General features: G+C 46.8%; 1 protein-coding gene across 8 annotated transcripts in view; it reads right to left on the bottom strand.

Moving 5' to 3' along the window:
- LOC140198299 (tenascin-X-like) overlaps positions 1–25508 on the bottom strand; it is a 225612-nt gene that overhangs the window by 87139 nt on the left and 112965 nt on the right. For 7 of the 8 annotated variants that reach the window (XM_072259364.1, XM_072259369.1, XM_072259366.1 and 4 more), the window contains 5 exons: positions 19697–19978; positions 17463–17744; positions 12265–12546; positions 9709–9999; positions 3276–3566 (listed from right to left, as the gene is read on the bottom strand). In XM_072259364.1, coding sequence (XP_072115465.1) covers positions 3276–3566; positions 9709–9999; positions 12265–12546; positions 17463–17744; positions 19697–19978 — 1428 coding nt within the window. The remainder of the gene's footprint in view (positions 1–3275; positions 3567–9708; positions 10000–12264; positions 12547–17462; positions 17745–19696; positions 19979–25508) is intronic. The other variant, XM_072259367.1, reaches the window with a different exon arrangement.

Raw genomic sequence — 25508 nt, 5'->3', positions numbered from 1 at the left:
GACGCAGACTAAATTAAAACATCCCATCCGTCTCTGGGATATTTATCTGCCGCAGTGCCCAGTAGTGCTCTAGTGTTGAATGTTCTGTACATCGGGGTCAGCTGTGGGTGTTGCATCGTAGCTGTCTATGTGACGAGCAAGCCAGAGCAGCCCAGTATGGAGGACAAGCTGTTGCCCACGCAGCAGGCTGCCCCTCACCGCACAGCTGATGAATCCAAAGGAACAGCACAGCCCGATACAGTTTGGCACCAGCAGCATCACGGAAATTGCCAGTCAGCGTTGAACTCCGTGTAGGATCGCCTTGGGAACTCCCACTCCGGATTTTTCCTTGGGGGGGTTTACTCCTGAAGCCTTCCTCAGGAGTGGGTGTAGACGCAAGGCAGCGGAGGTTTGAGATCAGAGTTTTCCTTCTCCCAGATGAGCTGCCAACCACGGCTGACGAGCCCCATCTGAAGTTGGGCGCCACGGTAGGGCGACGGTTAGTGTAACACTCTGTTACAGCTCAGGATGCTGTGAAGTCTGGAGGCTCAATTCCAGCGCCGCTCCGTGAGAAGTCTCCATATGTCCCCTCCTGGGGATTGCACGGCTTCTGTGTGGGTTTCCCCGGGTGCTCCAGTTTCCAAAGGCGTACTGGGCAGGTTAACTGGTTATTGTAAATTGTCCCATGATTAAGTTCGGGTTAATCAGGGATTGCTAGGGCAGCGTGGCCCAACAGGCTGGAAGCACCTACTCTGCACCGCTTCCCTGAATGAATAAATAAATAAATTTCGATCAGGATCGGAGTCAGGACATTCCACTGTGAAAGTCATGGAACCTGACATCCCCTGACTGTGGGGCAGCTGATTACACAGTCCAGAACCGTGGGTGTGGAGAAGGGCCTTGCCTGCCGCTGGAGTCACTTCCTGGCGATGCCACACAGCTGTCGGTGTGTTGCTACAGTAACACTTTCCATCTTTTCCCAAACAAACAATGTGAAAACCTGGCAACAGCCATTAAAATGCTGTCATCCGAAGCTCTGGGTGTGCCTGGACAGACTCCAGACACACCCCCTCCTCCCTGTCAGTTATTCACGCAAACTGACAATAGGGAAGGAGACTGTTCAGCTAATGGTGCCCAAGTTCAAAGTTGAAACCAGCGTAGACAGAGTGCCTGGCTAATACCTGGGAGGCATAATTTTAAGGCGTTTGGAGGAAAGTATACAGGGTTGTCAGAGATAAGTTTTTCATACGGAGAGTGGTGAGTGTGTGCAGGGAAGAGGCAGATACATTACAGAGAGTTAAAAACCTTTCAACAGATGTATGATGGAGAGCATATGTTGTCAGAAAGGACATGGTGTCTTTGGCGAGGGCATAGAAGACAAGGGTGTTTCCTGCGAGCTCAAAGAAACAAATTCTTTTTCTCGAGCATTGGAGGCTGGTTTGAGAAAAAAAGATAGAGTAGATAGTCTTTCTCCCAGGTGAAGAGGGCCACTACCAGAGGGCAAAGGTTTAAGGTGAGAGGTGAGAAGTTTAAAGGACAAGTTCAAAGGAGAGGGGAAGAGTTTAAAGGCAAGTTTCTTTTTACACAGAAAGCGGCAGATGCCTGGGTCATGTTACCGACGGAGATGGTTGAAGTAGAGATAATATTAATGTATAAACACAAGAGATTCTACAGAAATCTTCAGCAACACACACACACAAATTGCTGGAGGAACTCATCGTCAGGCAACATCGATGAATGAGAATAAACAGTTGCCACTCCGCTCCAGGAAGGATAGCTAATTGCGTTCCAAAGTTTAAGAGAGGCTCTAAAAATAAGCCAGGACATTACAGGCCCATAAATCAAAGCACTGAGTACAGGAGTTGGGATATTGTATTGAAGTTGTATGAGATGTTGGTGAAGTGTAACTTGGAGCATTGCGTGCCTACAGGAAAGATGTAAATAAGGTTGAAAGAGTACAGAGAAAATCTACAAAGGACGTTGCTGCATCTGGAGGACTAGAGTTATAAGAAAAGATTAAATAGGTTAGGACTTTATTCCTTGAATGTAAAAGATTGAGGGGAGATTTGACAGAGGTGTACAAAATTATGGGGGGTATAGAAAGGGTAAATGCAAGCAGACTTTTTGCACTGAGGATGGGTGGGACTACAATTTAAGGTCAAGGGTTAAGGGTGTGTTCTCCCCTTGTTAAAACGTTTACTGCTATGCTGCAGGTATTGCATTTTACTAGTTCTGTAACAGCAGTGTTTCTAGAAACACCTGGTAAAAAGGGGTTTCAGGTGAAAGGTGAAAGGTTTAAAGGGAAAATCAGGGGAAAGTTCTTCTCTCTCGGGGTGGTGAGAGTGTGGAATGAGCTGCCAGCATGAGTGGCGCATGTCAGCTTGATTTCAACACTAAGAGAAGTTTGGATAGGCACATGGATGGTAGGGGTATGGAGGGCTATGGTCCAGATGCAGGTTAATGGGAGCAGGCAGTCTAAAGGGTTTGGTTTGGACTAGATGGGCTGAAGGGCCTGTTTCTGGGCTGTCCTTTTCTATGACTCCATGAGCCTAGGTGGGGAATGCAGCGATATAGACCGTGTGTGGTGGATGGAATGAATACAAACTGACATCATGGTCTGCATAGATGTGATGGGCAGAAGGACCTGTTCCTTTCCTGTAACTTCCTATGTTCCAAGATATATTATAGTCTTATGGTCAGTAAAACAACGTCAAATCTTCCTGCTCAGGTATCACAGAAGTCCATAGATGTTAGCAAAGTCTCTAGAAGCTCGAGCATATTTCTACAGATATACTGTGGGGATTATTCTGATGTTGCATCTTTGTCTGGTGTGAAGACGTTAATGCATGGGATCGGAAAAACTCCATCATGGGCACTAGCCTTCCCACCGCGAGGACACCTTTAAAAGGTGCATCCATCAAAAAGGAGCCTTGCCATCCAGGACATGCCCTCCTCTCATTGCTACCATCAAAGAGGAGGCACAGGAGCCTCGGGACAAAAACAGTGTTTTCGGAGGGGCGTTCTCCCCACGGCCATCAGATTCCTCAGCAGACAATGAACAAGCCCGTGAACACCACCTCACTGTTTTGTTCTCTTGTTGCATTACTTATTTGATAATATTAAAGTTGTATCTGACAGTATGTTTAATGTATTGCACTGTACTGCCGCCACAAAACAGCACATTTCAAAACCTATATCAGTGATAATAAACTGGATTCAGATTCCTCTGCTGACATGGACATTATTTAAACATTTCAATTCTATCTGTCTCAAATCAGTTTTCGAGAAAATCGTACCTGCAGTGGTGACCTGGGTGGTGAGGGGCTGGGTCTGCAAACTCCCCGAGATCCCGTAGAGATGGATGGTGTATCTGGTGGCGGGACGGAGACTACCGATGAGATACACTCGCTTCCCGCCAGCCACCGTGATGTTCCGGGTCTCCTGCGACCCCTGGACCCTGTACTGGATGAGGAAGGAGTCAAAGGTCCTGTCTGTGGTCCAGGAGATGCGGACAGAGTTCGATGTGATGGTCGTGGTTGACAGGGTGCCCAGTCTCACCGGCGATGGGGCATCTTTGTCCTCAGGATCTGAAAGATAGAGGTTGAGGTGTGAAGAGTCATGTGTTTCACTACAGCCCGCACACAGCAGGTGGGAGCAGAGATTGCCAACCTTCAGAATTGGTTTCCATATGACCAGGAGCAGAGTGAGGTCATTTGGCCCATCGAGTATGCTCTGCCATTCTATCATGGCTGATCCATTCTCCTCTCAGCCCCAATCTCCTGCCTTCCACGCCCCCTAGCCCAAATCTCTTCATGCCCTGACTTATCAAGAATCTAACAACCTCTGCCTTAAACATACAAAAACACTTCACCTCCACAGCTGCCTGTGGCAAAGAATTCCATAGATTCTCCACTCTTTGCATAAAGAAATTTCACCTCATCTCCATTCTAGAAGGACGCCCATCTATCTTGAGACACTCCATCATAGGAAACATCCTCTCCATCAAGGCCTTTCACCATCGGATAGGTTTCAATTAGGTCAGTACTCATTTCTCTGAATTCTAGTGAATACAGGCCCAGAGCCATCAAATGCTCTTAATATGACAAGCCACCTTGTCCTGGAATCATTGAGTGAATCTCCTTTGACCCCTCCCCAGTTTCAGCACATCCTTTCTAAAATAAGGGGCTCTAAACCCCAAGTGTGGCCTCACCAGTGCTTTATTAAATCTCAAAATTACATGCACTTGAAATGAATGCTTACATTGCATTTGTCTTCCTCACCACTAATTTAATCTGCAAATTAACCTTTAGGAAATCCTGCACAAGGACTCCCAAGTCCCTTTGCGCCTTAGATTTTCATATTTTCTCTCCATTTAGAAAATAGTCAACCCTTTCATTTCTTCTACCAAAGTGCATGACCATACACTTCCCAACACTGTATTCCATCTGCCACCTCAATGCCCATTTTCCTAATGTCTAAATCCTTCTGCAGCCTCAAAACTACCTGCTGCTCCATCTATCTTCGTATCATCTGCAAACTTTGTAACAAAGCCATCAATTCTATCATCCAAATCATTGACGTATAATGTAAAAAGGATCAGACCCAACACAGACCCCTGTAGGACACCACTAGTCACAAGCAGCCAGCCAGAAAAGGCTCCCTTTATTCCCACTCTTTGCCTACTGCCAGTCAGTCACTACTTTGTCTCTGCTAGGATCTTTCCTGTAATACCATGGGCTCGTAGCTTGTTAAGCAGCCTCATGTGTGGCACCTTGTCAAAGGCCTTCTGAAAATCCAAGTACACAACATTAACCATTTCTCCATTGTCTATCCTGCCTGTTACTTCTTCAAATAATTCCAACAAATTTGTCAGGCAAGATTTTCCTTTGAGGAAGCCATGTCTCTTTTATTATGTACCTCCAAGTACCCCGAAATGACATCCTTAACAATCAACCCCAAAATATTCACAACCACTGAGGTCAGGCTAACTGGCCTATTTTTTTTTCCCTTCTTCTGCTTCTCTCTCTTCATGAGGAGAGGAGCGACATTTGCAATTTTCTATTCTTCCGAAACTATTCCAGAATCTAGTGATTGTTGAAAGATCATTACTAATGCCTCCACAATCCCTTCAGCCACCTCTTTCAGAACTTTGGGGTGTACACCATCTGGTCCAGTTGACTTTATCTGCCTTCAGACCTTTCAGTTTCCCAAGAACCTTCTCTCTAGTTATGGTAACATCACACACTTCATGACCCCTGACACCTGAAACTTCCACCATACTGCTGCTGTCTTCCACATTGAAGACTGATGCAAAATACTTATTCAGTTCATCCCCCATTTCATTGACTCCCCATTACTACCCCTTTAGCATTGTTTTCCAGTGCTCTGATATCCACTCTTGCCTCTCCTTTACACTTTATGTATCTGAAGAAACTTTGGTATCCTCTTTAATATTATTAGCTAGCTTACTTTCGTATTCCATCTTTACCTTCTTAATGACTTTTTAGTTGCCTTATTTTCGTATTTAAAAGCTTCCCAATCCTGCAACTTCCCGCTAATTTTTGCTCTATTATATATCTTCTCTCTGCTTTATATGTTGCCTTTGACTTCCTTTGTTAGCCACTACCATTGTGTCATCTTGCCTTTAGAATACTTCTTCCTCTTTGGGATGTATATATCTTTCCGAATTGCTTTCAGAAATTCCTGCCATTGCTGCTCTGCCGTCTTCCTTGCCGGTGTTCTTTTCCAATCAATTTTAGCCAACTCCTCTCTCATGCCTCTGTAATTTCCTTTACTCCACGGTAATACTGATATATCTTACTCTAGCTTCTCCTTTTCAAATTTCAGGATGCATTCGATCATATTATGACAGGTACAGTCAGGTGACAATAAATTTGAACTTCAAAGGTTACAGGTAGCTGACAGAAGAATGGCGTTGAGAGGGATAATAAATCAGCCATGACAGAGTGGCAGAGCAATCTTGATGGGCCAAATGGTCTTATTCTGGTCCTATGTCTTAAGCTCTAACTTTGCCTATGGCCTGCCTGAAAGTTAACAAGTTAAGAGATATTTTGATATTTTAAGAGGGGTTGATGGGTAGGTAGTGCTGAGGAAACAGGTAGGCTGCAGAAGGACTGAGACAGATTAAGAGAATGGACAAGGAAGAAACAAATGAAATACAATGTTGGAAAATGCATGGTCGTGCACTTTGGTAGCAGAAATAAATGTGCAGACTATTTTCTAAATGGGGAGAAATCGGAGATGCAAAGGGACGGGAGTCCTTGTGCAGGACACAGGTTAACTTGCAGGTTAAGTCGGTGGTGAGGAAGGCAAATGCAATGTTAGCATTCATTTAAAGAGATCTGGAATATAAGAGCAGGGATGTGATGCTGAAGCTTTATAAGGTACTGGTGAGGCCTCACCTTGAGTATTGTGAACAGTTTTTGACTCCTCATCTATGAAAAGATGTGCTGGCATTGGAGAGGGTTCAGAGGAGGTTCACAAGGATGATTCTGGGAATGAAAGGGTTAACACACGAGGAACATTTGATAGCTCTGGGTCTGTACTCATGATGAGGGGGCATCTCACTGAAACCTTTCCAATGTTGAAAGGCCTAGACAGAGTAGATGTGGAAAGGATGTTTCCCATGGTGGGGGAGTGTAGGACAAGAGGGCACAGCCCCAGGATAGAGGGGTGTCCATTTAAAACAGAGATGCAGGGAAATTCCCTCAGCCAGAAGGTGGTGAATTTGTGGAGTTTGTTACCACCTGCAGCTGCGGATGCCAGGTCGTTGGGTGTATTTAAGGCAGAGATTGATAGGTTCTTGATTGAACATGGGATCAAAGGCTATGGGGAGAAGGCAAGGGAGTGGGGTTGAGGAGGGGAAGAAAGGATCAGCAATGATTCAGTGGTGGAGCAGACTCGATGGGCCAAATGGACTAATTCTGCTCTTATGTCTTATGATCTTATATTAAAATCCTCCGTGAAGATTGTAACATTGCCCTATAGGCAAGCGTTTTTAATCTCCTGTTGTAATTTGTAGACCACATCCTTACTACTGTTTAGAGGTCTGTATCTAACTCCCATCAGGGTCTTTTTACCCTTGCAGTTCCTTCGCTCTACGCACAACAATTCAACACCTTCTGCCCTATGTCACCTCCTTTTAATGATTTGACTTTATTTTTTACCAACAGAGCAATGGCTTCCTGCCTCTCCTTTCGATACACTGTATATCCTTGGACTTTGAGCTCCCAGCTATGATCTTCTTTCAGCCATGAATCAGTGATGCCTACAACATCATACCTGCCAGTTTGTAACTGTGCTACGAGTTCATCGACCTTATTCCATATACTGCACATATTCAAATAAAACACGTTCAGTCTTGTATTCCCTTTTTCTGATTTTGTCTGCCTTTTACATTGCAACTCATGCTGTTGACTGCAATTTTGCCCCATCATCTGCCTCTCCTCACTACACATTGCCTCGGCTTGTAAACCCACTACCTCATCTTTTGCACTATCACTCGAGTTCCCAATTTATACCCACCCGAACAACTCTAGGACAGCGGACCCTCTCGGGTTCAGGTGTAATCCGCCCCTTTTGTATTCATCATACCTTCCCCAGAAGAGATCCCAATGATCCATAAATCTGGACACCAGCCCCCTGTGCCAGTTCCTCAGCTACGCATTCACCTGCCAAATCATCTTATTCTTACCCTCACTGGCATGTGGCACAGGCAGCAATCTAGAGATTACTAGCTCCCTAGAAACTCTCTTCAAGACCTCCTCACCTTGTCTACCTGCGTCTTTTGTGCCAATACGTACCAAGACTTTTGGCTGCCCACCTTTGCCATGGACATGATCCGAGACATCCCTGATCTTGGCACCTGGTAGGCAACATACCATTCGGATGTCTCTATCGCACCCACAGAACCTTGTCTCTGTTCCTCTGACTAAGGAATCTCGTATCAACATTGCAGTCCTCTTCACCTCTCTGCTCCTCTGAGCCACAGCACCAGACTCTATACCAGAGACCTGGTCACTGTGGCTCCCCCGGTAGATCACCCCCCTCAATATTATTTAAAGTTGAATACTTATTATTGAGGGGAATGGCCACAGCTGTGCATTCCCCTTCCTTCTCCTGATAGTCACCCAGTTACCTGTCTCCCTGTAGCTCCTGTCTATCACCTCCTCATTCTCCCAGTGTGAATCGAAGGTCATCAACCTGCAGCTCCAGTTCCTTAATACGTTTTCTCAAGAGCTGCAGCGTGGTGCACCTGGTCTCCCAGACTTCCCAGATCTCTCACACAGTACAAAACAGTGGCCCTGGAGCCATTCTCACTCATCTATACACTAATCGATGAGGAATGAGGGGGAAAGAGAGAGACAGAGAGAGAGAGAGACAGAGACAGACAGACTTTATTGTCGCCAAACAATTGATACTAGAGCATACAATCATCACAACGATATTTGGTTCTGCGCTTTGCGCTCCATGGAGTACAAATCAATAATAAATATTAAAAATTTAAATTATAAATCATAAATAGAAAATAGAAAAGGGAAAGTAAGGTAGTGCAAAAAAAAATGAGAGGCAGGTCCGGATATTTGGAGGGTACGGCCCAGATCCGGGTCAGGATCCGTTCAGCAGTCTTATCACAGTTGGAAAGAAGCTGTTCCCAAATCTGGCCGTACGAGTCTTCGAGTTCCTGAGCCTTCTCCCGGAGGGAAGAGGGATGAAAAGTGCGTTGGCTGGGTGGGTTGTGTCCTTGATTATCCTGGCAGCACTGCTCCGACAGCGTGCGGTGTAAAGTGAGTCCAAGGACGGAAGATTGGTTTGTGTGATGTGCTGGGCTGTGTTCACAATCTTCTGCAGCTTCTTCCGGTCTTGGACAGGACAACTTCCATACCAGGTTGTGATGCAGCCTAGAAGAATGCTTTCTACGGTGCAGCTATAAAAATGAGCGACAGTCTACGTCTTACAAGACAGTCTACTTCACCCAAGCCTGATGAGCCAAAGCCACTCTAAAGACTGGCACATTCAAAAGATTGGCCTCTTTCCTTGCACTTGAATTATTCTTATTGGCCCTTTCCGATGAATCCCTCTCGCTGATTGGCTGCTCAATTCGGAAAAACTGCTGCAAAACTGCCTTCGAAATCTCGACCGCCACTCTGATTAAAAAGCAACTGTTTTCACACACCGCTGGTGTGGATTGTCCAACTCAGAGAAAACTGGCTTGAAGCTCTGCTTTTTAAACCTTGAACATGGATCTGACTAAAAAGTAGCTCTTTTTACACAATGCTGCCTTCTGCAGCCCTGTTGTTGATTGTCCAAAGCCAACACATTGTCTGAGTTGTTAGTCCACAGGAAGTAAACGACTGAAGACTGCTTCAGGACATTAAAAATGAGTGAGTTAGACCAGGTGTACATTACAAAAACGGCACCTAATTGGTGACGATTCTTTACACTAATTCACAAATTCTCCAATGCAGGAATAGTCTGAGGCCAGCCGCAAGTCTACAGGTGAGTCCTTGAATGGACAATTAGAGATAGAGATAGAGAGAGATAGAGAGATAGAGAGGTAGAGAGATAGAGAGATAGAGAGAGTTAGAGAGAGTTAGAGAGAGTTAGAGAGAGTTAGAGAGGAAAGAAAGAAAGAAAGAAAGAAAGGAAGAAGTCATATTCACATTGAGAGCATTGGACATTCAGAGGCGTTGGACTGCTCCACAGTACCTGCAGTGGTGACCTGGGTGCTGAGCGGCTGGGTCTGCAAACTCCCCGAGATCCCGTAGAGATGGATGGTGTATCTGGTGGAGGGACGGAGACCACCAATGAGGTACACTTGCTTCCCGCCAGCCACCGTGATGTTCCGGGTCTCCTGCGATCCCTGAACCCTGTACTGGATGAGGAAGGAGTCAAAGGTCCTGTCTGTGGTCCAGGAGAGACGGACAGAATTCGATGTGACGGTTGGGGTTGACAGGGTTCCCAGTCTCACCAACGATGGGGCACCTTTGTCCTCACGAGCTGAAATGGAGAGGTTGAGGTGTGAGGACTCTTACACAATGCCTCAAATATGTCCTCATTAACACCTGATACAACTTCAACTCCTGTACTCAGTACTCCGAGTATGAAGGCCAATGTGCCAAAAGTTCTCTTAATTGTTCTATCATTGGCAGGTTGTCTCTCAGCTGCCTGAGGCCCGTGTTCTCTGCCCTTAAGACAGTCCTCTGAGTTTCTCGGTTTGACTAAGCCCATGGTTGTCTGACCACAGACCATAACGTTATGTCTAATTGATTCTAGCACATCACATTCTTGGCTGTTTAGACACATGACCCATACCACCAATTCAGGAACAGTTATTACCCCTCAACCAGTTTTCAGTGGGTGTCTTTGATTGGACAGTGGCACAGACACAGTAGAAGCATTCCTGTAGAAGCCTGGAATGGAGCTTGAGAATCCCAATCTCCGTAAAAGACAGGTACCGTCTAGTGGAGCAGTCGTCATCTGAGTGGTCTGAGTCAGAGTGGTAAGGCTTTGGCTCAATAGGCTTTGGTGAGAACAGGCAGAGACAAGTAAGTAGGTAGGTTTATTTCTTGTTTCTTTTTCTGATTTGACTCTTGACAGTAAAGGGGGTATTTCTACAGGGCCGGTGTTCTCTTCTGGGTGTCAGAAGTGGGATTCCCAGGAGACTTGCCGTCTCCCCAACAGCCACATCTACACCAGGTGCATCGAACTGCAGCTCCTTAGAGACCGTGTGAGGGAACTGGAACTGCAGCTCGGTGACCTTCAGTTTTTTAGGGAAAGTGAAGCGGTGATAGACAGGAGCTACAGAGAAGTAGTCACCCGAAGGCTACAGGAGTCAGGTAAATGGATGACAATCAGGAGAGGGAAGAGAGAATATCATATAGTGGAGAGCACCCCTATGGCTGGCCCCCTCAACAATAAGTTCTCCATTTTGAGTACTGCTGAGGGGGGGTGGGTGGAACAACCTACCTGGGGAAAGCAACAGTGACAGTGCCTCTGGCACTGAATCTGGCCCTGTAGCTCAGAAGGGTAGGGAACTGAACAGGATGGCAGCAGTGATAGGGGACTTTATAGTCAGGGGGACAGACAAGCGATTCTGTGCACCCAGAAAAGAAACACGGATGGTAGTTTGCCTCCCAGGTGTTAGGGCCTGCGATGTTTCTGAACATGTCCACAACATCCTGAAAAGAGAGGGTGTAGCCAGAAGTCGTGGTACATATTAGCACCAATGACAGAGGTAGAAAAAGTGAGGAGATCCTGAAAAAAGAATACACAGCTGCGTCTCCCACACCCATCCCTGTCCACGACCCCCACTCCCACAACCCCTCCCTGTCCACGACCCCCTCTCCCAAACCCCTCCCTGTCCACGGCCCCGTCTCCCACACCCCTCCGTGTCCACGACCCCCTCTCCCACAACCCCTCCCTGTCCACAGCCCCTTCTCCTACACCCCTCACTGCCCACGACTCCGTCTCCCACAGCCCTCCCTGCCCATGGCCCCGTCTCCCACACCCCTCCCTGCCCGCGGCCCCGTCTCCCACACCCCTCCTTGCCCCTGACACAGCCACAGTCCTCTGTGTCCCTGTCTTCAGAGTACGGAGAATAGTGAGGTAAGGAGGGGCCACTGCACAGGACTGGAAAAAGCTGCAGAACGTTGCAAGCTCAGTCGTCTCCATCACAGGAGCCTGAAGATACACACTCAACTGTCTCAGGAACAGCTTCTTCCCCTCTGCCATCAGATTTCTGAATGGACAATGAACCCATGAACACTACCTCACTACTTTTCCCTCTCTTTTTGCACTACTTAATTAATTTTATATCTGCTTCTCATTGCAACTTATAAGTTTCATTACAATGTACTGCTGCCAACATGCCCTGGAGATATTAAACCTGATTCTGGTTCATGGATTCATTGTCCATTCATAAATCTGATGTGGGTGGGGAGGAAGCTGTAACTCCTCCCTGATGGTAGAGGTGAAAAGAGGGCCTGTCCTGGGTGGTGAGGCACTTGATGATGGATGCTGCGTTCTAAAGGCAACACCCTTTGAAGATGCTCTCGACGGTGCGGAGGGTTGTGCCTGACATCTACACCATGCAACATTCTGACCCGTCCCTCAGAACCACTCAGGGGAGCATTGAGTTAAAATCCCTCTCACGTGGACACTTCTGATGGGTGGGATGAGGATACTGACTCTGGTTTTCATAGGTTTGATTGAATATTTCAATCAATTCCATCTCAAATTAATTTCCAAAAAACATGTACGTACCTGTGGTGGTGACCTGGGTGGTGAGGGGCAGGGTCTGCACAGACCCTGAGATCCCGTAGACATAGATGATGTATTGGGTAGAGGGACGGAGATCCCTGATGAGGTACACTCTCTTTCCGCCGGCCACCGTGACGTTCCGGGTCTCCTGCGACCCCTGGACCCTGTACTGGATGAGGAAGGTGTCAAAGGTCCTGTCTGTGGTCCAGGAGAGGCGGACAGAGTTCGACGTGACGGTCGGGGTTGACAGGCTGCCCAGTCTCAAGGTGCTTCTGTCCGTGGTAGCTTGAGGGTAGAAACCAGAGTGATTGGTGGAGGAAAATTCAACTCAACATACACCAAGCCCTTGGGATGGAGAGCCAAGCTCTTGCCTCACCTGGGCCTTGTAGACATGTCTCGGACCACGCACAAGGACGGCAGACGCAGGGGCAGGAATCAGTCATACTATCCCTAAAGCCTTGTCTATCAGTTAATCAGGACGCTTGCTCTGACCATAAGTAAACAGTGAAACTAGACCATTCAGCCCATCCAGTGTGATCCTCTATTCCATCGTGGCTGATTTATTTTCCCTCTCAACCAGTGTCCTGCCTTCTCCTCGTAACCTTTGGTGCCCTGACTAATCAAGAACCTATCATCTTCTGCGTTAAATAATCCCAATGACCAGGACTCTTCAGCTGTCTGTGACAATGAATTCCACTGATTCACCATACCCTGCTAAAGAAATTCTTCATCTCTAATCTAAATGGATGTCCCTCTATTCTGACGCTGTGCCCTCTGGTCCTCGACTCCCCCACTATTGGAAACATCTCTCCATGTCTGTTCTTTCTTGACCTTTCAATATTTGATGGGGTGGGGGGGAATCTCATACTCAATGAGATTCCAACACCCCCAACAGCGATGTTACATATCCCGTGAGCAGGATATAATTATCTTGTGAGCATTATGTCATTATCTCGTGATGAGCATGATGTAATTGTCCCATGGTAGCGGGGTGATGGTATCTTCCAAACGGCCCGCCATTGTGACACAGTTCTCATTTTTATTTTTGTGCAACGTTGTTGTTGCCGGTCGGATGTTTGGGGACACCACCGGTTTTGTTTGTTGCACGTTTATTTTTGCCTCACAGTCCAGTATCGGAGAGTGAGGACATTACCAGAGTTATCTGAGCAAAGGATTGGGTAAAGTTAGTGTCATTCAGCGTCTTGGGAACGATTGACCTTTTTGAATTCGTTAGGGAATTGTGGCTTGCACGCTTGAGTAAAACCCCTGCAAGGTCGGGAAGGTTTGTGCAGTGACCACCCTCCAGACAAAAGGCCAGTTCCTGTATTCCTTTGTGATTCCTTCGGACAGGGCATCTCTCGGCTGTGATCGGCAGATTTGTCATTACTTCGAAGGAATCGTTGTTTTGGGGAAGTCCCTCCTTAATGACTGCAAAAATTACATGGACTTTTGAATTCACCATTTTATTTCTGTGCTTGGATGAGGACTCGTTATTATAAGTTTGACTCTGTTCGATTTAGTTGCCTAACTGTTAACTTCCGGTTAAGTTAGTCATTTGTTTATTTTCATTTTTCAATGTTTTAAGCAGAGGTTAATAAATCTCATGGTTTGTTTATAACCCTGTTTCAGTTTCATATCTGTTGCTGCTGGTTCATAACAGTGAGCATAGGCCCATCCCGTTCCTCATACATTAACCCATTCATTCCCAACGTCATTCTAAATGTCCTCTAGACCCTCTTCAATGCCAGCACACACTTTCGTTGATATGGGGCTCAAATCTGCTCACAATACTCCAAGTGTGGTCTGACCAATGCCTTATGAAGTGTCAACACTATATCCTTGCTTTAATATTCTAGTCCTCTCAAAATGAATGCTAACATTGCATTTACCTTATGCCCCACCAACTCAACCTTCAGTGAATCCTTCACCAGGACTCCCAAGTCCCTTTGCACCTCCTATTTTTGAATTTTCTCCCCATTTATAAAAATAGTCCATGCCTTCATTCCTTCTGCCAAAGTGCATGATACTGCATTTCTCTACACTGTATTCCATCTGTCTCTGCTTTGCCTGTTCTCCCAATCTGTCCAAGTCCCAGATTGCTTTGCTCTATCACACTCGCCAGTGCTGGAACACTCACTGTGTGCATCGGGACAAGTGGGTGTTCAGCTCACAACCGGCCCAAAACTCAGTTAGTGTGGGCCCAAGAAAAGAATGTGGGAAGGCACATGATGACTCCAGCGACGTTATGCAGGGTACAGAAATCCCCATTTAAACTGGGGAGGGGACCCGTCCAATAATGGTAGGCCTGGCCAATTGCGAAAGGGTGCTGACTTAGTACTGGCCGAGACACCAGCTGCCACACAAGGAAACATTTTCAGGCTTAGTCACAGTCCAAAACAAATACTGTCCCTGAAGGGATTGATTCAAGATTCAAGCTTGTTTAATGCCATCTCCAGAACACAAGTGTAAAGGAGAACAAAATAATTGTTACTCCAGATCCAATGCAACACAAAAAAAACACAATAAGGTAAAGAACACAATAAAAACCAATAAATATATATATAGATTGAGTGCTTGTCCATAAAGTGACACTAGATAGGAGTGTCTGTACAGAAGGTGACTCTGACAGGAAATGATAAAGCAGTGGTGGCTGGGGGTGTGGAGAGGTGGAGTTAGTGGGTGGAGGTGTTGATCAGCCTTACTGCTTGGGGAAGGTCACTGTTTTTGAGTCTGGTGGTCCTGGCATGAATGCTACGTAGCCTCCTCCCTGGTGGGAGTTGGACAAACAGTCCAAGAGCAGGGTGAGTGGGATCCTTCACGTTATAACTGGCTCTTTTCCGGCACCTTTCTCTATATGTGCCCTTGATGGTGGGTGGGATGGTGCCAGTGACGCACTGGGCAGTTTTGACCACCCACTGCCTGCCACAGTTTAGTTTGCGGACCACGCAGCAACTCAGCTTGTCAGGATGCTCTCTACTACACGTCTGAAGAATGACGACGCGCATGGTCCAGCTCTCTTCAGCCTCCTCAAAAAGCAGAGGTGTTGATAGTTTTCCTGATTGTGTCGAGTACATTCTGGGACCATGAGAGGTTGTGCACTCCTGGGAGTTTGAAACTGGTCGCAGTTTCCTCTGCTATGTCATCACTGTAGAGAGGGGTGTGAATGGTCCCAGTTCTCCCAAAGTGGATAACCATCTCCTTTGTCTTGTTGACACTGAGGAAGAAGTTACTTGCCGCTATAAGAGGATCACAGAGCTGCAGGCAGGGAAAAGGGGAGTTGTGTATAGGAGCAAAGAGGTCCTTCTGCAGTTGTACAGGGCCCTAGTGAGACCACACCTGGAGTATTGTGTGGAGTTTTGGTATCCAAATTTGAGGAATGACATTCTTGCTATTGAGGGAGTGCAGCGTAGGTTTACATGGTTAATTCCCGGGATGGTGGGACTGTCATATGTTGAAAGATTGGAGCGACTGGGCTTGTATACACTGGAATTTAGAAAGATGAGAGGGGATCTGATTGAAACATGTAAGGTTATTAAGGGATTGGACATGCTAGAGACAGGAAACATGTTCCCAATGTTGGGGGAGTCCAGAACCAGAGGCCACAGTTTAAGAATAAGGAGTAGGCCATTTAGAATGGAGTTGAGGAAAAACTTTTTCACACAGAGGGTTGTGGTTCTGTGGAATGCTCTGCCTCAGAAGGCAGTGGAGGCCAATTCTCTGGATGCTTTCTAGAAAGAGTTAGATAGAGCTCTTAATGATAGCGGAGTCATGGGATATGGGGAGAAGGCAGGAAAAAAGGTACTGATTGTGGGTGATCAGCCATGGTCACAGTGAATGACAGTGCTGGCTCGAAGGGCCGAATGGCCTACTCCTGCACCTATTGTCTATAAAAGGGAGACACACAGCAATGCCCTATCCTAGATGCTGGAGGCTGCTGTAAGTCACCTTTGTAACACACACAAAATGCTGGAGGAATTCAGTAAATCAGGCAGCATCTATGGAAATGAATAAATAGACAACTTTTCGGGCCAGGACAAAACAACAAAGGGTGAGGCACCAGCAGGAAAAGGATGGGGGAGGAGGAGGAGGACGAGCTAGAAGGTGATAGGTGAAATCAGGTGGGTGGAAATGTAAAGGGCTGGAGAAGGAGAAGGAGAAGACGGTGGCACATCACAGCTTGCGCGGCCACTCCGGTGAATGATATCTGTATCTGTCAAGTAGGGTGCCGTGCACAATCCTGATTTGATGAAGACAGATGTGAGAGAACAGAGGAACATCTGGAGAAACTTCTGAGGTGCCTTTTTTGCTGCCGCTGTTACTGTGTGATCCGGAATCTCCGGAGGGGAAGGCCCCGAGTCCTCGGCTTTGCCTGTTGCTTGGCGGCCGGGACGGGGGTTGGAGCGCTCGTCAGGGATGGTGCTCGGTGTCAAAGGGCTGGTCAGAGGCTCAAAGTTTTCGGACGGACTCAGAGTCAGCTGTGGTCGGGTGCTTCCAATGCATCGACAGTGGTCGGTGCCTGGAGGTTTATGGCAGAGAGATTTTCTCCCTTCTGCCGCCTGCTATCGGGGACTATCGGGAGTCGATCGGAACTTTGAGACTTTTTTTTTACCATTCCCATGGTCTGCTCTTTATCAAACTGTGGTATTGCTTTGCACTGCTGTAACTGTATTATAAAATTATGTGGTCTTGTCAGTGTTAGTCTTTGGTTTGTTCTGTTTTTTTTGTGGTATCACTCTGGAGGAACATTGTATCATTTCTCAATGCATGCATTTCTAAATAACAATAAACGAGGAGTGAGCGGCCTCATAATCTACTCTAAGAAGGAATCTGATAGGAAAGGAGAATGGAGCATGGGAGAAAGGGAAGGACCATAGGAGAAAGGAAAGGAGAATAAGCACCGGGTGAGGGGGGATGTGAAAGGCAGGTGAGGAGAAGAAAATAGGGGAATAGAAGAAAAGGGAAAGGGAATGGGAAAAATTTACAGGAAGATAAAAATCGATGTTCATGCCATCAGGTTGAAGGGTACTTAGGTGGAATATGAGGTGTTGTTCCTCCAGACAGAGAGGGACCTCATCATGGACCAACATCTCCAAAGTGGAATTGGGATAGGAATTAAAGTGGCTGGCCAACGGGAAACTCTGTTTTTGGCCATTGGAGCAGAGGTGCTCGACAAAGCAGTCCCCCCAAAACTGTCCAGTTACCTGTGGTGGTGATCGGCTTTGTTCGCTGGCCAGAGGAGACACCATAGAGCTGAAGGGTGTACTTGGTGCTTGGCTGGAGACCGGTGATGATTGAGGATCGGAGTTCACCGGCCACCCTGACCTTCCGCACGTCCCTGGATCCCTCGGCTCTGTAGTGGATAAGGAAGGAGTCAAACTGCGCCTCTGTGGTCCAGGTGAGTAAGAAGGAGACTTCCGTGATGTTCGAAACAACAAATGTGTCCAGTTTGCCCACCGTCCCTGTCTTGATCTTCTCCGTGGAAACTTGAAGGGAAAGAAGGTAAGATTAAAGCACTTTGAAGGTCACCGGAAGAACATAGAACATAGAAATCTACAGCACATTGTGTCACAATGTTGTGCCGACCATGTAACCTACTCTAAAAACTGCCTAGAATTTCCCTAACGCATAGTCTCTATTTTTTTAAGCTCCATGTACCTGTCTGAGGCTCTTAAAAGCCCCTACTGAATCCGCTTCCACCACTGCTGCTGGCAGTGCATTCCACACACCTACCACTCTTTGTGTGAAAAACTTACCCCTGACATCCCCTCTGTATCTATTTCCAAGCACCTTAAAACTGTGCCCCCTTGTGTTAGCCTTTCAGCCCTGGGAAAAAGCCTCTGACTATCCACATGATCAATACCCCTCATCATCTTATACACCTCTATCAGGTCCTCTGTCGCTCCAAGGAGAAAAGGCCAAGTTCACTCAACTTATTCTCATAAGGTATATTTTCCAGTCCAGGCGACATCTTTGTAAGTCTCCTCTGCAGTCTCTCTGCAGTATCTGCATCCTTCCTGTAGTGAGGAGACCAGAACTGAACACACTACTCTAAGTGGAGTCTGACCAAGTTCTTATACAGCTGTAACATTACCTCACAGCTCTTGAACTCAATCAGATGGTTGATGAGGACCAACACACTATATGCCTTCTTAACAACTGTCAACCAGTGCAGCAGCTTTGAGTATCCTATCAACACAGACCCCAAAATCTCTCAGTTCCTCCACACTGCCAAGAGTCTTATTATTAATATTACATTCTGTCTTCAGATTTGACGTATGGAAATGAACCACTTCACTCTTATCTGAGTTGAACTCCATCTGCCACCTCTCAGCCCAGTTCTGCATTCTATCGATGTCCCACTGTAACCTCTGACAACCCTCCAGACTATCCACAACACCCCCAACCTTTGTGTCATCAGCAAACCTACTAACCCACCCTTCAATTCTTCATCCAGGTCACTTATAAAAGTCACAAAGAGGAGGGGTCCCAGAACAGATTCCTGTGGTCAACAACCTCCATGTAGAAGACAAACCATCTACAACCATCCTTTGCCTTCTGTGTGAAAGCCAATTCTGGATCCACAAAGCAAGGTCTCCTTGGATCCCATGCCTCCTTACTTTCTGAAGGAGCCTGGCATGGGGAACCTTATCAAGTGCCTTACTGAAATCCATATACACTACATCCAACAACTAGTCCACCACTGAAGTCATATTCACTGGTCTAAATTTCCTGGGTTATCTCTACTCCTTTTCTTGAACAAGGGAACAACATTTGCAACCCTTCAATCCTCCAAAACTTCTCTTGTCCCTATTGATGACACAAAGATCATCACCAGAGGCTCAGCAATCTTCTCCCTCGCTTCCCACAGTAGTCTGGGGTATATCTCATCTGGTCCCGGTGACTTATCTAACTTAATGCTTTTCAAAAGCTCCAGCACATTCTTAACGTCTATATGATCAAGTGTTTCAGTCTGCTGTAAGTCATCCCCATAATTGCCAAGGTCTTTTTTCCTGGTGAATACTGAAGCAAAGTATTCGTTAAGTACCTCAGCCACCTCCTCTGACTCCATGCACACGTTTCCACTATCGCACCTGATTGGTCCTATCCTCTTGCTCTTCACATACATGTAGAATGCCTTGGAGTTTTCCTTAATCCTGCTTACCAAGGCCTTCTCATGGCTCCTTCTGGCTCCTCTAATTCCATTCTTACCAGCAGATGGGGACATTAGATGGGTTAGAGTGAGAGCAGGTGTGCTAGTAGGGACAGCCAGTGGGGTCGAGCAGGGACTGCGGGAGGGGTACAGCGAGGGTGGCTGTGCTAACAGGGACTGCGGGTGGGTTAGGTGGACTGGCTGTGTAACCATCCAAAGTTGGTCTTCGAGCATGGTGACAGACTCCATGAAAATACCCTCCCAGCTCCGTGCGTGGCCTGGTACCTGTGGTGACGAGGAGGTGGTAGGGTTCCGTGCGCTGCCCCTTGCGCACTCCGTATAGCTGGAGCGAGTACTCCGTGCCGGCCTTCAGTCCCTTCAGCAGCACTGAGCGATAGCGACCCTGAATCTGGCGCTCCAGCCACTGTGCCGATCCCGCCGTCTCCTGGTAACGCACCACGAAGGAGTCGAACGCGCCACTCACAACCTTCCAGGACAGTCGGAGGCTCCGGTCCTTCACCTCCCGAGCCAACACGTTACTGAAGTTAACAGTTTGGTCTGTCGAGGCTGAAGACAAGGGAGAAGAGTGATTTGCGAGAGAACCCCATCCCTGCACAGCCCGAACCAAAGGAAATCCATCTCCTCACCCAGGACCTCATCACCCACACGATCATAACACGTGGAAGCAGAATTAGGCCATTCGACCCATCGAGTGTGCTCCACCCCATTCTCCTGCCTCTCCTCGCAACCTTTCATGCCCTGACTAATCAAGAACCTATCAACCTCTGCTTTAAATACATAAGACCATAAGATATAGGAACAGAATTAGGCCATTTGGCCCATCAAGTCTATTCGCCATTTCATCATGGCTGATCCAATTTTCCGCTCAGCCCCAATCTTCTGCCTTCTCTTCATATCTCTTCATGCCTTGACCAATCAAGAATCTTTCAACCTCTGCCTTAAGTATACACAACAACTCAGACTCCACAGCTGCCTGTGGCAAAGAATTCCACAGATTCACCACTCTCTGGCTGAATGGATTCCTCCTAATCTCCATTCTAAAAGGACACCCCTCTATTCCACCGCTGTGTCCTCTGGTCTTAGACTCTCCCACATAGAAAACATCCTCACCATATCACCATTTGATAGGTTTCAATGAGGTCAACCCTCATTCTTCTGAATTCAGTGAATACAGGCCCAGAACCATCAAACGCTCTTCATATGACAAGCCATTCAATCCTGGAATCATTTTCATGAACCTCTTTTGAACCCTCTCCAGTTTCAGCACATCTTCTCTGAGATAAGGGGCCCAAAACTGTTCACAACACTCTAAGCAAGGCCTCACCAGAGCTTCATAAAGTCTCAATGTTACATCCTTGCTTTCATATTCTAATACTCTTGAAATGAGTGCAAACATCAGGAGGGAGGATGGTGCCTGACAGCGACTTCTTTCTTGCATCTTCAGAGACAGCTCTATTTCTACCTTTAATATCTTTATGTTTCCCTTTCAGGGTTCCTTTGAAGACCTTGACCTGGAGTTACACACAGGCTTTGGTTCTTTCCAAGAATGGGACCCATTCTCGGGGTTCCACGACTGGCTGTTATTCGACATGCCAAGAGTTTGGCCTGAGAGTTTCGATTGCGTTCGGAAGCCTAAGATCTCAGGGCTCTGGTGACGGGCGGGTCGAGGGTCAGCGTCACGGCTGGAGACTTGTATGCCGTCGGGGAGGCCAGAAAATCATAAGACCATAAGACCAAAATCTTTCGCTGTGGGCCCAAAGACGCAAGGTCTTTGCGATCTTTGGACGCAGAGCTTGAAAAAAGCGATGAAACGGACTTTTAACATTGTAAACCAGCGAGTTGTTCCTATGTCTCCCGCTCGCTGTGAAAATGGGGGACACCTTCCTCTCCCATAGAGAACCAGTGGTTTGCCGAATGTCGGATGAAATGGGAAGCCTTTGGGGTAACTTTGGTCTGCGTCTTTGCTATTGCTTAGCACGTGCTTGGGCTCGGTGATGATACCCGATGCACGTTTTTCTTGCTGGTGGGGGGAGGGGTATTGTTGCTCGCTGCCACTTACATGAGGGGGAAGCTGGGGGGGGGACTTTGGGGTTCTCACGTTTAATTGTTGTTCGTTCTTTGAGGCACGTCTCTGTTTTCGCGGATGTTTGCGAAGAAAAAGCATTTCGAGATGCAGACATCCCACCCTGCAAAAACTCATTTCAGGGAGGTAGCACCATCAATTTGCAGGAGACTTCCGGGAGAGGTGGGATGTCTGCAATAGAGTAGCTCCTCAGCAGCCGGCCAGCTAGATTAAATAACGTTAGCTACGCTATTGAACGAATGACACCTGTTAAACTCACCTCAACACGTCTTTTACAGCCTTAACCCACCATGGGCAATAGAAAAGTCACTGTTGCAAACAGTGCAGCGAGCAACACTGTCATTATTTTGATGCCTATTAGGCAGAGGTACACTTTAGTGTAGTCTGGGGTGACGTACGTTTTATATTTTTTTTGGAACACTCTGCTCGTGGTCGGTCTCTCTCTCTCTCGTGGTCGCTCGCGCGCTCTCGCTTGCTTTCTCGCTCGCTTGTTTGCTCTCGCTCTCTCTTGCTCGCCCTCAAGAAAATTGATTTCCGTGATATTGTATATAAGTTGCGGGCATCAGGGAGCCAGTATTCATATGCGGGAGACTCCTGGAACTTCCGGGAGAGGTGGGATGTCTGGGGATGTATATTGTAAACATTCCTCTGACAGTAAATTTGACCTTTGAACCTTCCTCACCACAGACTCCACCTACAAATTAACCTTTAGGAAATCCTGCACAAGGACTCCCAAGTCCCTTTGCACCTTAGTTTTTTTGTATTTTCTCTCCATTTAGAAAATAGTCAACCCTTTCATTTCTTCTACCAAAGTGCATGACCTACAATTCCCGACAATAGATTCCATCTGCCACTTCCTTGCCCATTCTTCTGATCTGTCTAAGTCCTTCTGTAGCCTCACTCCCTAAACACTACCTGTTGCTCCAACTATCTTCATATTGTCTGCAAACTTTGCAACAAAGCCATCAATCCCATCATCCAAATCATTGACATATAACGTAAAAGAATCAGTCCCAACATAGGCCCCTGTGGAACACCACTAGTCACCGGCAGCGAGCCAGAAATGGCTCCCTTTATTCCCACTCTTTGCCTCCTGCCAATCAGCCATGCATCCTTGCTTTTGTATTCTGGTCCTCTTGAAATAAATGGTAACATCGCATTCGCCTTCCAACTCAACCTGGAAATTCCCACTCAGTATCTGTCCCAAATTCCCAAATTCTGGTTCCCTGTCCCAGGCAAATGCCACCTACTCAGAGCGTTGTTCCAGGGACCTCCACCACCCAGCTGTCATCAGCAAGAAAGAGATACAGGAGCCTCAGGACTCGCACCTTCAAGTTTGGGAACAGTTATTACTCCTCAACCATCAGGCTCCTGAATCAGTGGGGATATCTTCACCTGGCCCATCAGTGAACTGTTACCACAACCTGTAGACTCACTTTCAAAGACTCTCATCTCACGGTCCCTCTATTGTTTATTTATTTATGACGATTATTTTCTTTTCATTTGTATTCGCACAGTTTGTTGTCTTGCACGCTGGTTGCTGTCCGTCCAGTTGGATGTGGTCTTTCTTTGATTCTATTGTGGTTATTGGATTTATTGATTATGCCCGCAAGAAACTGAACTCAGGATTGTATACGGTGACATGTATATACCCCAGCCTTCCTACACAATAGTCATGGAACACTACAGCACAGAAGCTTCTGGTCCATGCTGAATTATGAATCTACCTAGTCTGATTGAGCCGCACCTGGACCATATCCCCCTCATACCCCTCCCATCCACGTCCTTACCCAAACTGCTCATAAATGTTGAAGTTAAACCCACATCTACCACTTGCTTATTCCACACTCTCACCACCCTCTGTGAAAAGGTTCCCCTTAAACATTTCACCTTTCACCCTTAACCCATGACCTCTAGTTGTAGCCCCAGCCAACCTGCTTGTATTTATCCTCTCTATATCTCTCATAATTGTGTATATCTCTACTGAATCTCCCCTCATTCTCCTACTCTGCAGGGAATAAAGTCCAAACCTATTCAAACCTTTCCCTATAACTCAGTCTATTATTGCCCCTTTCATCTCCTTTGATTCACTCCCTCCCATCCTAAATGCATGACCCTGGTATTAGACATTTCAACCCTGGGAAAAATACTGTTTGGCTACTCTATCTATGCCTCTCATAATCGAATAAATCTTTATCGGATCTCACCTCAGCCTCCATTGTTCCAGAGAAAATTACCTCATTATAGCACATGACCTCGAATCCATACAGTATCCTGGTAAAACTTTTCCGCACCCTTTCCGAAATCTCTTGCAACAGCTCACGTTTATCTGGGTTAAACTCTATCTGCCATTTCTCAGCCCATATCTGCAACTGATCTATATTGTGCTGTATTCTTTGCCAGTCTTCTATACGATGCACAACTCCACCAATCTTGGTATCACCTGCAAACTTACAAACACACCCATCTACATTTTCATCCAGGTCATTTATATACATCACCATCAGCAGAGGTCCCAGCACAGATCCCTGTGGAACATCACGAATTACAGACCTCCAGTTTGAATAAGTCCCTTCAACCACCACTCTCTGTCTTCTATGTAGAAGCCAGTTCTGAACCCAAGCAGCCAATTTGCCTGCACACCCTATGCATCCTAATCTTCTGGATTAACCTTCCATGAAGCACTTTGTCAAATGCTCACTAAAACCCATGTAGACAACATCCACTGCCCTACCCTCATCAATCTCTCCCATCACCTTGTCAAGTACCTCAGTCTCATTGGTAAGACACAACTTGCCCCACGCCAAGCCATGCTGTCTCATCCTAATCAGGCCATGGATCTCCAAATGCTCATAAGTCCTACCCCTAAGAATCCTCTCCAGTGTCTTCCCTAGCACTGACGTGAGACTCACTGGTCTATACCTTTGGCTCATCAGGGAGACTGAGGAAGTGACAGACAGGAGCTACGGGGAGGTAGTCACCCCTAAGATGCAGGAGACAAATACCTGGGTGACTGTCAGGAGAAGGGAAGGAAATGGTCAGCAGGTGCAGAGTACCCCTGTGGTTGTTCCCCTGTTGTAAGTGGGGGGGGGGGATGACCTACCGGGAAAGCCACAGCATTTCTGCCCACAACCCCCTTTCTGCTCCAGCAGCAAACGTTTTACATTTATCTTGATGAAGGTTATGGGGGCTGGCTGTCTGAGTAGCCGCCCCCTGGATGGAGGTGATCAGAAAACTGGCGTTGCGGGTCTCAAGTAGGATATTGATGAGTTGCAACGAGGAATTTAACTGGGAGTTGAAAGCCCTTTGGAAAGCAAAGAGACACATCACATTGTCTTTTCCCCAGGGAGGGGGCACAAGTTTAAGATCAAAAGTGAGGGGATTTAAAAGGGACATCAGAGGCAGATTCGTCAAACTCACTGCTACCATCGAGGAGGAGGTACAGGAGCCTGAAGGCGCACGCTCAATGTTTCAGGAAGAGCTTCTTCCCCTCTGCCATCAGATTTCTGAATGGACAATGAACCCATGAACATTCCCTCACTACTTTTGCTCGCTTTATACATTACATATTTAATTTTTTAAAATATATTTCTTATTGTAATTTACACATTTAAAAAAATTATTATGCATTGCAGTGTACTGCTGCTGCAAAGAACAAATTTCACGACGTATGCCAGTGATATTAAACCTGATTCTGATTCTGACAGAAAGAGTGGTGCTTATTTGTACTGGGCTGGCAGGAATAGTGGCTGAGCTGGACACATCAGCGGCATTTAAAAGATATCTGGATAAGTATGTGGACAGGAGAGGCGCGGAGGACGATGAGCCAAATGTGGGCAGAAGTGATTCGCTCGCTGGGTGTGGACGAGTATGACAAGCCAGCAACTTGTACCCTCATCCACACTCCATCCTCTCTGTCCAGCCTGTGGTACCCCCTCCCCGATGTTCAGCCTGCCTGTTAACCACTCTCTGCGAGCTGCACGGTGGCAGGGG

The sequence above is a fragment of the Mobula birostris genome, chromosome 5 (genome assembly GCF_030028105.1).
Source record: "Mobula birostris isolate sMobBir1 chromosome 5, sMobBir1.hap1, whole genome shotgun sequence".
NCBI classification, from domain to species: domain Eukaryota; kingdom Metazoa; phylum Chordata; class Chondrichthyes; order Myliobatiformes; family Myliobatidae; genus Mobula; species Mobula birostris.
Note: the sequence above shows the minus strand (reverse complement) of the source record. Positions and strands in the feature narration are given on the sequence as shown.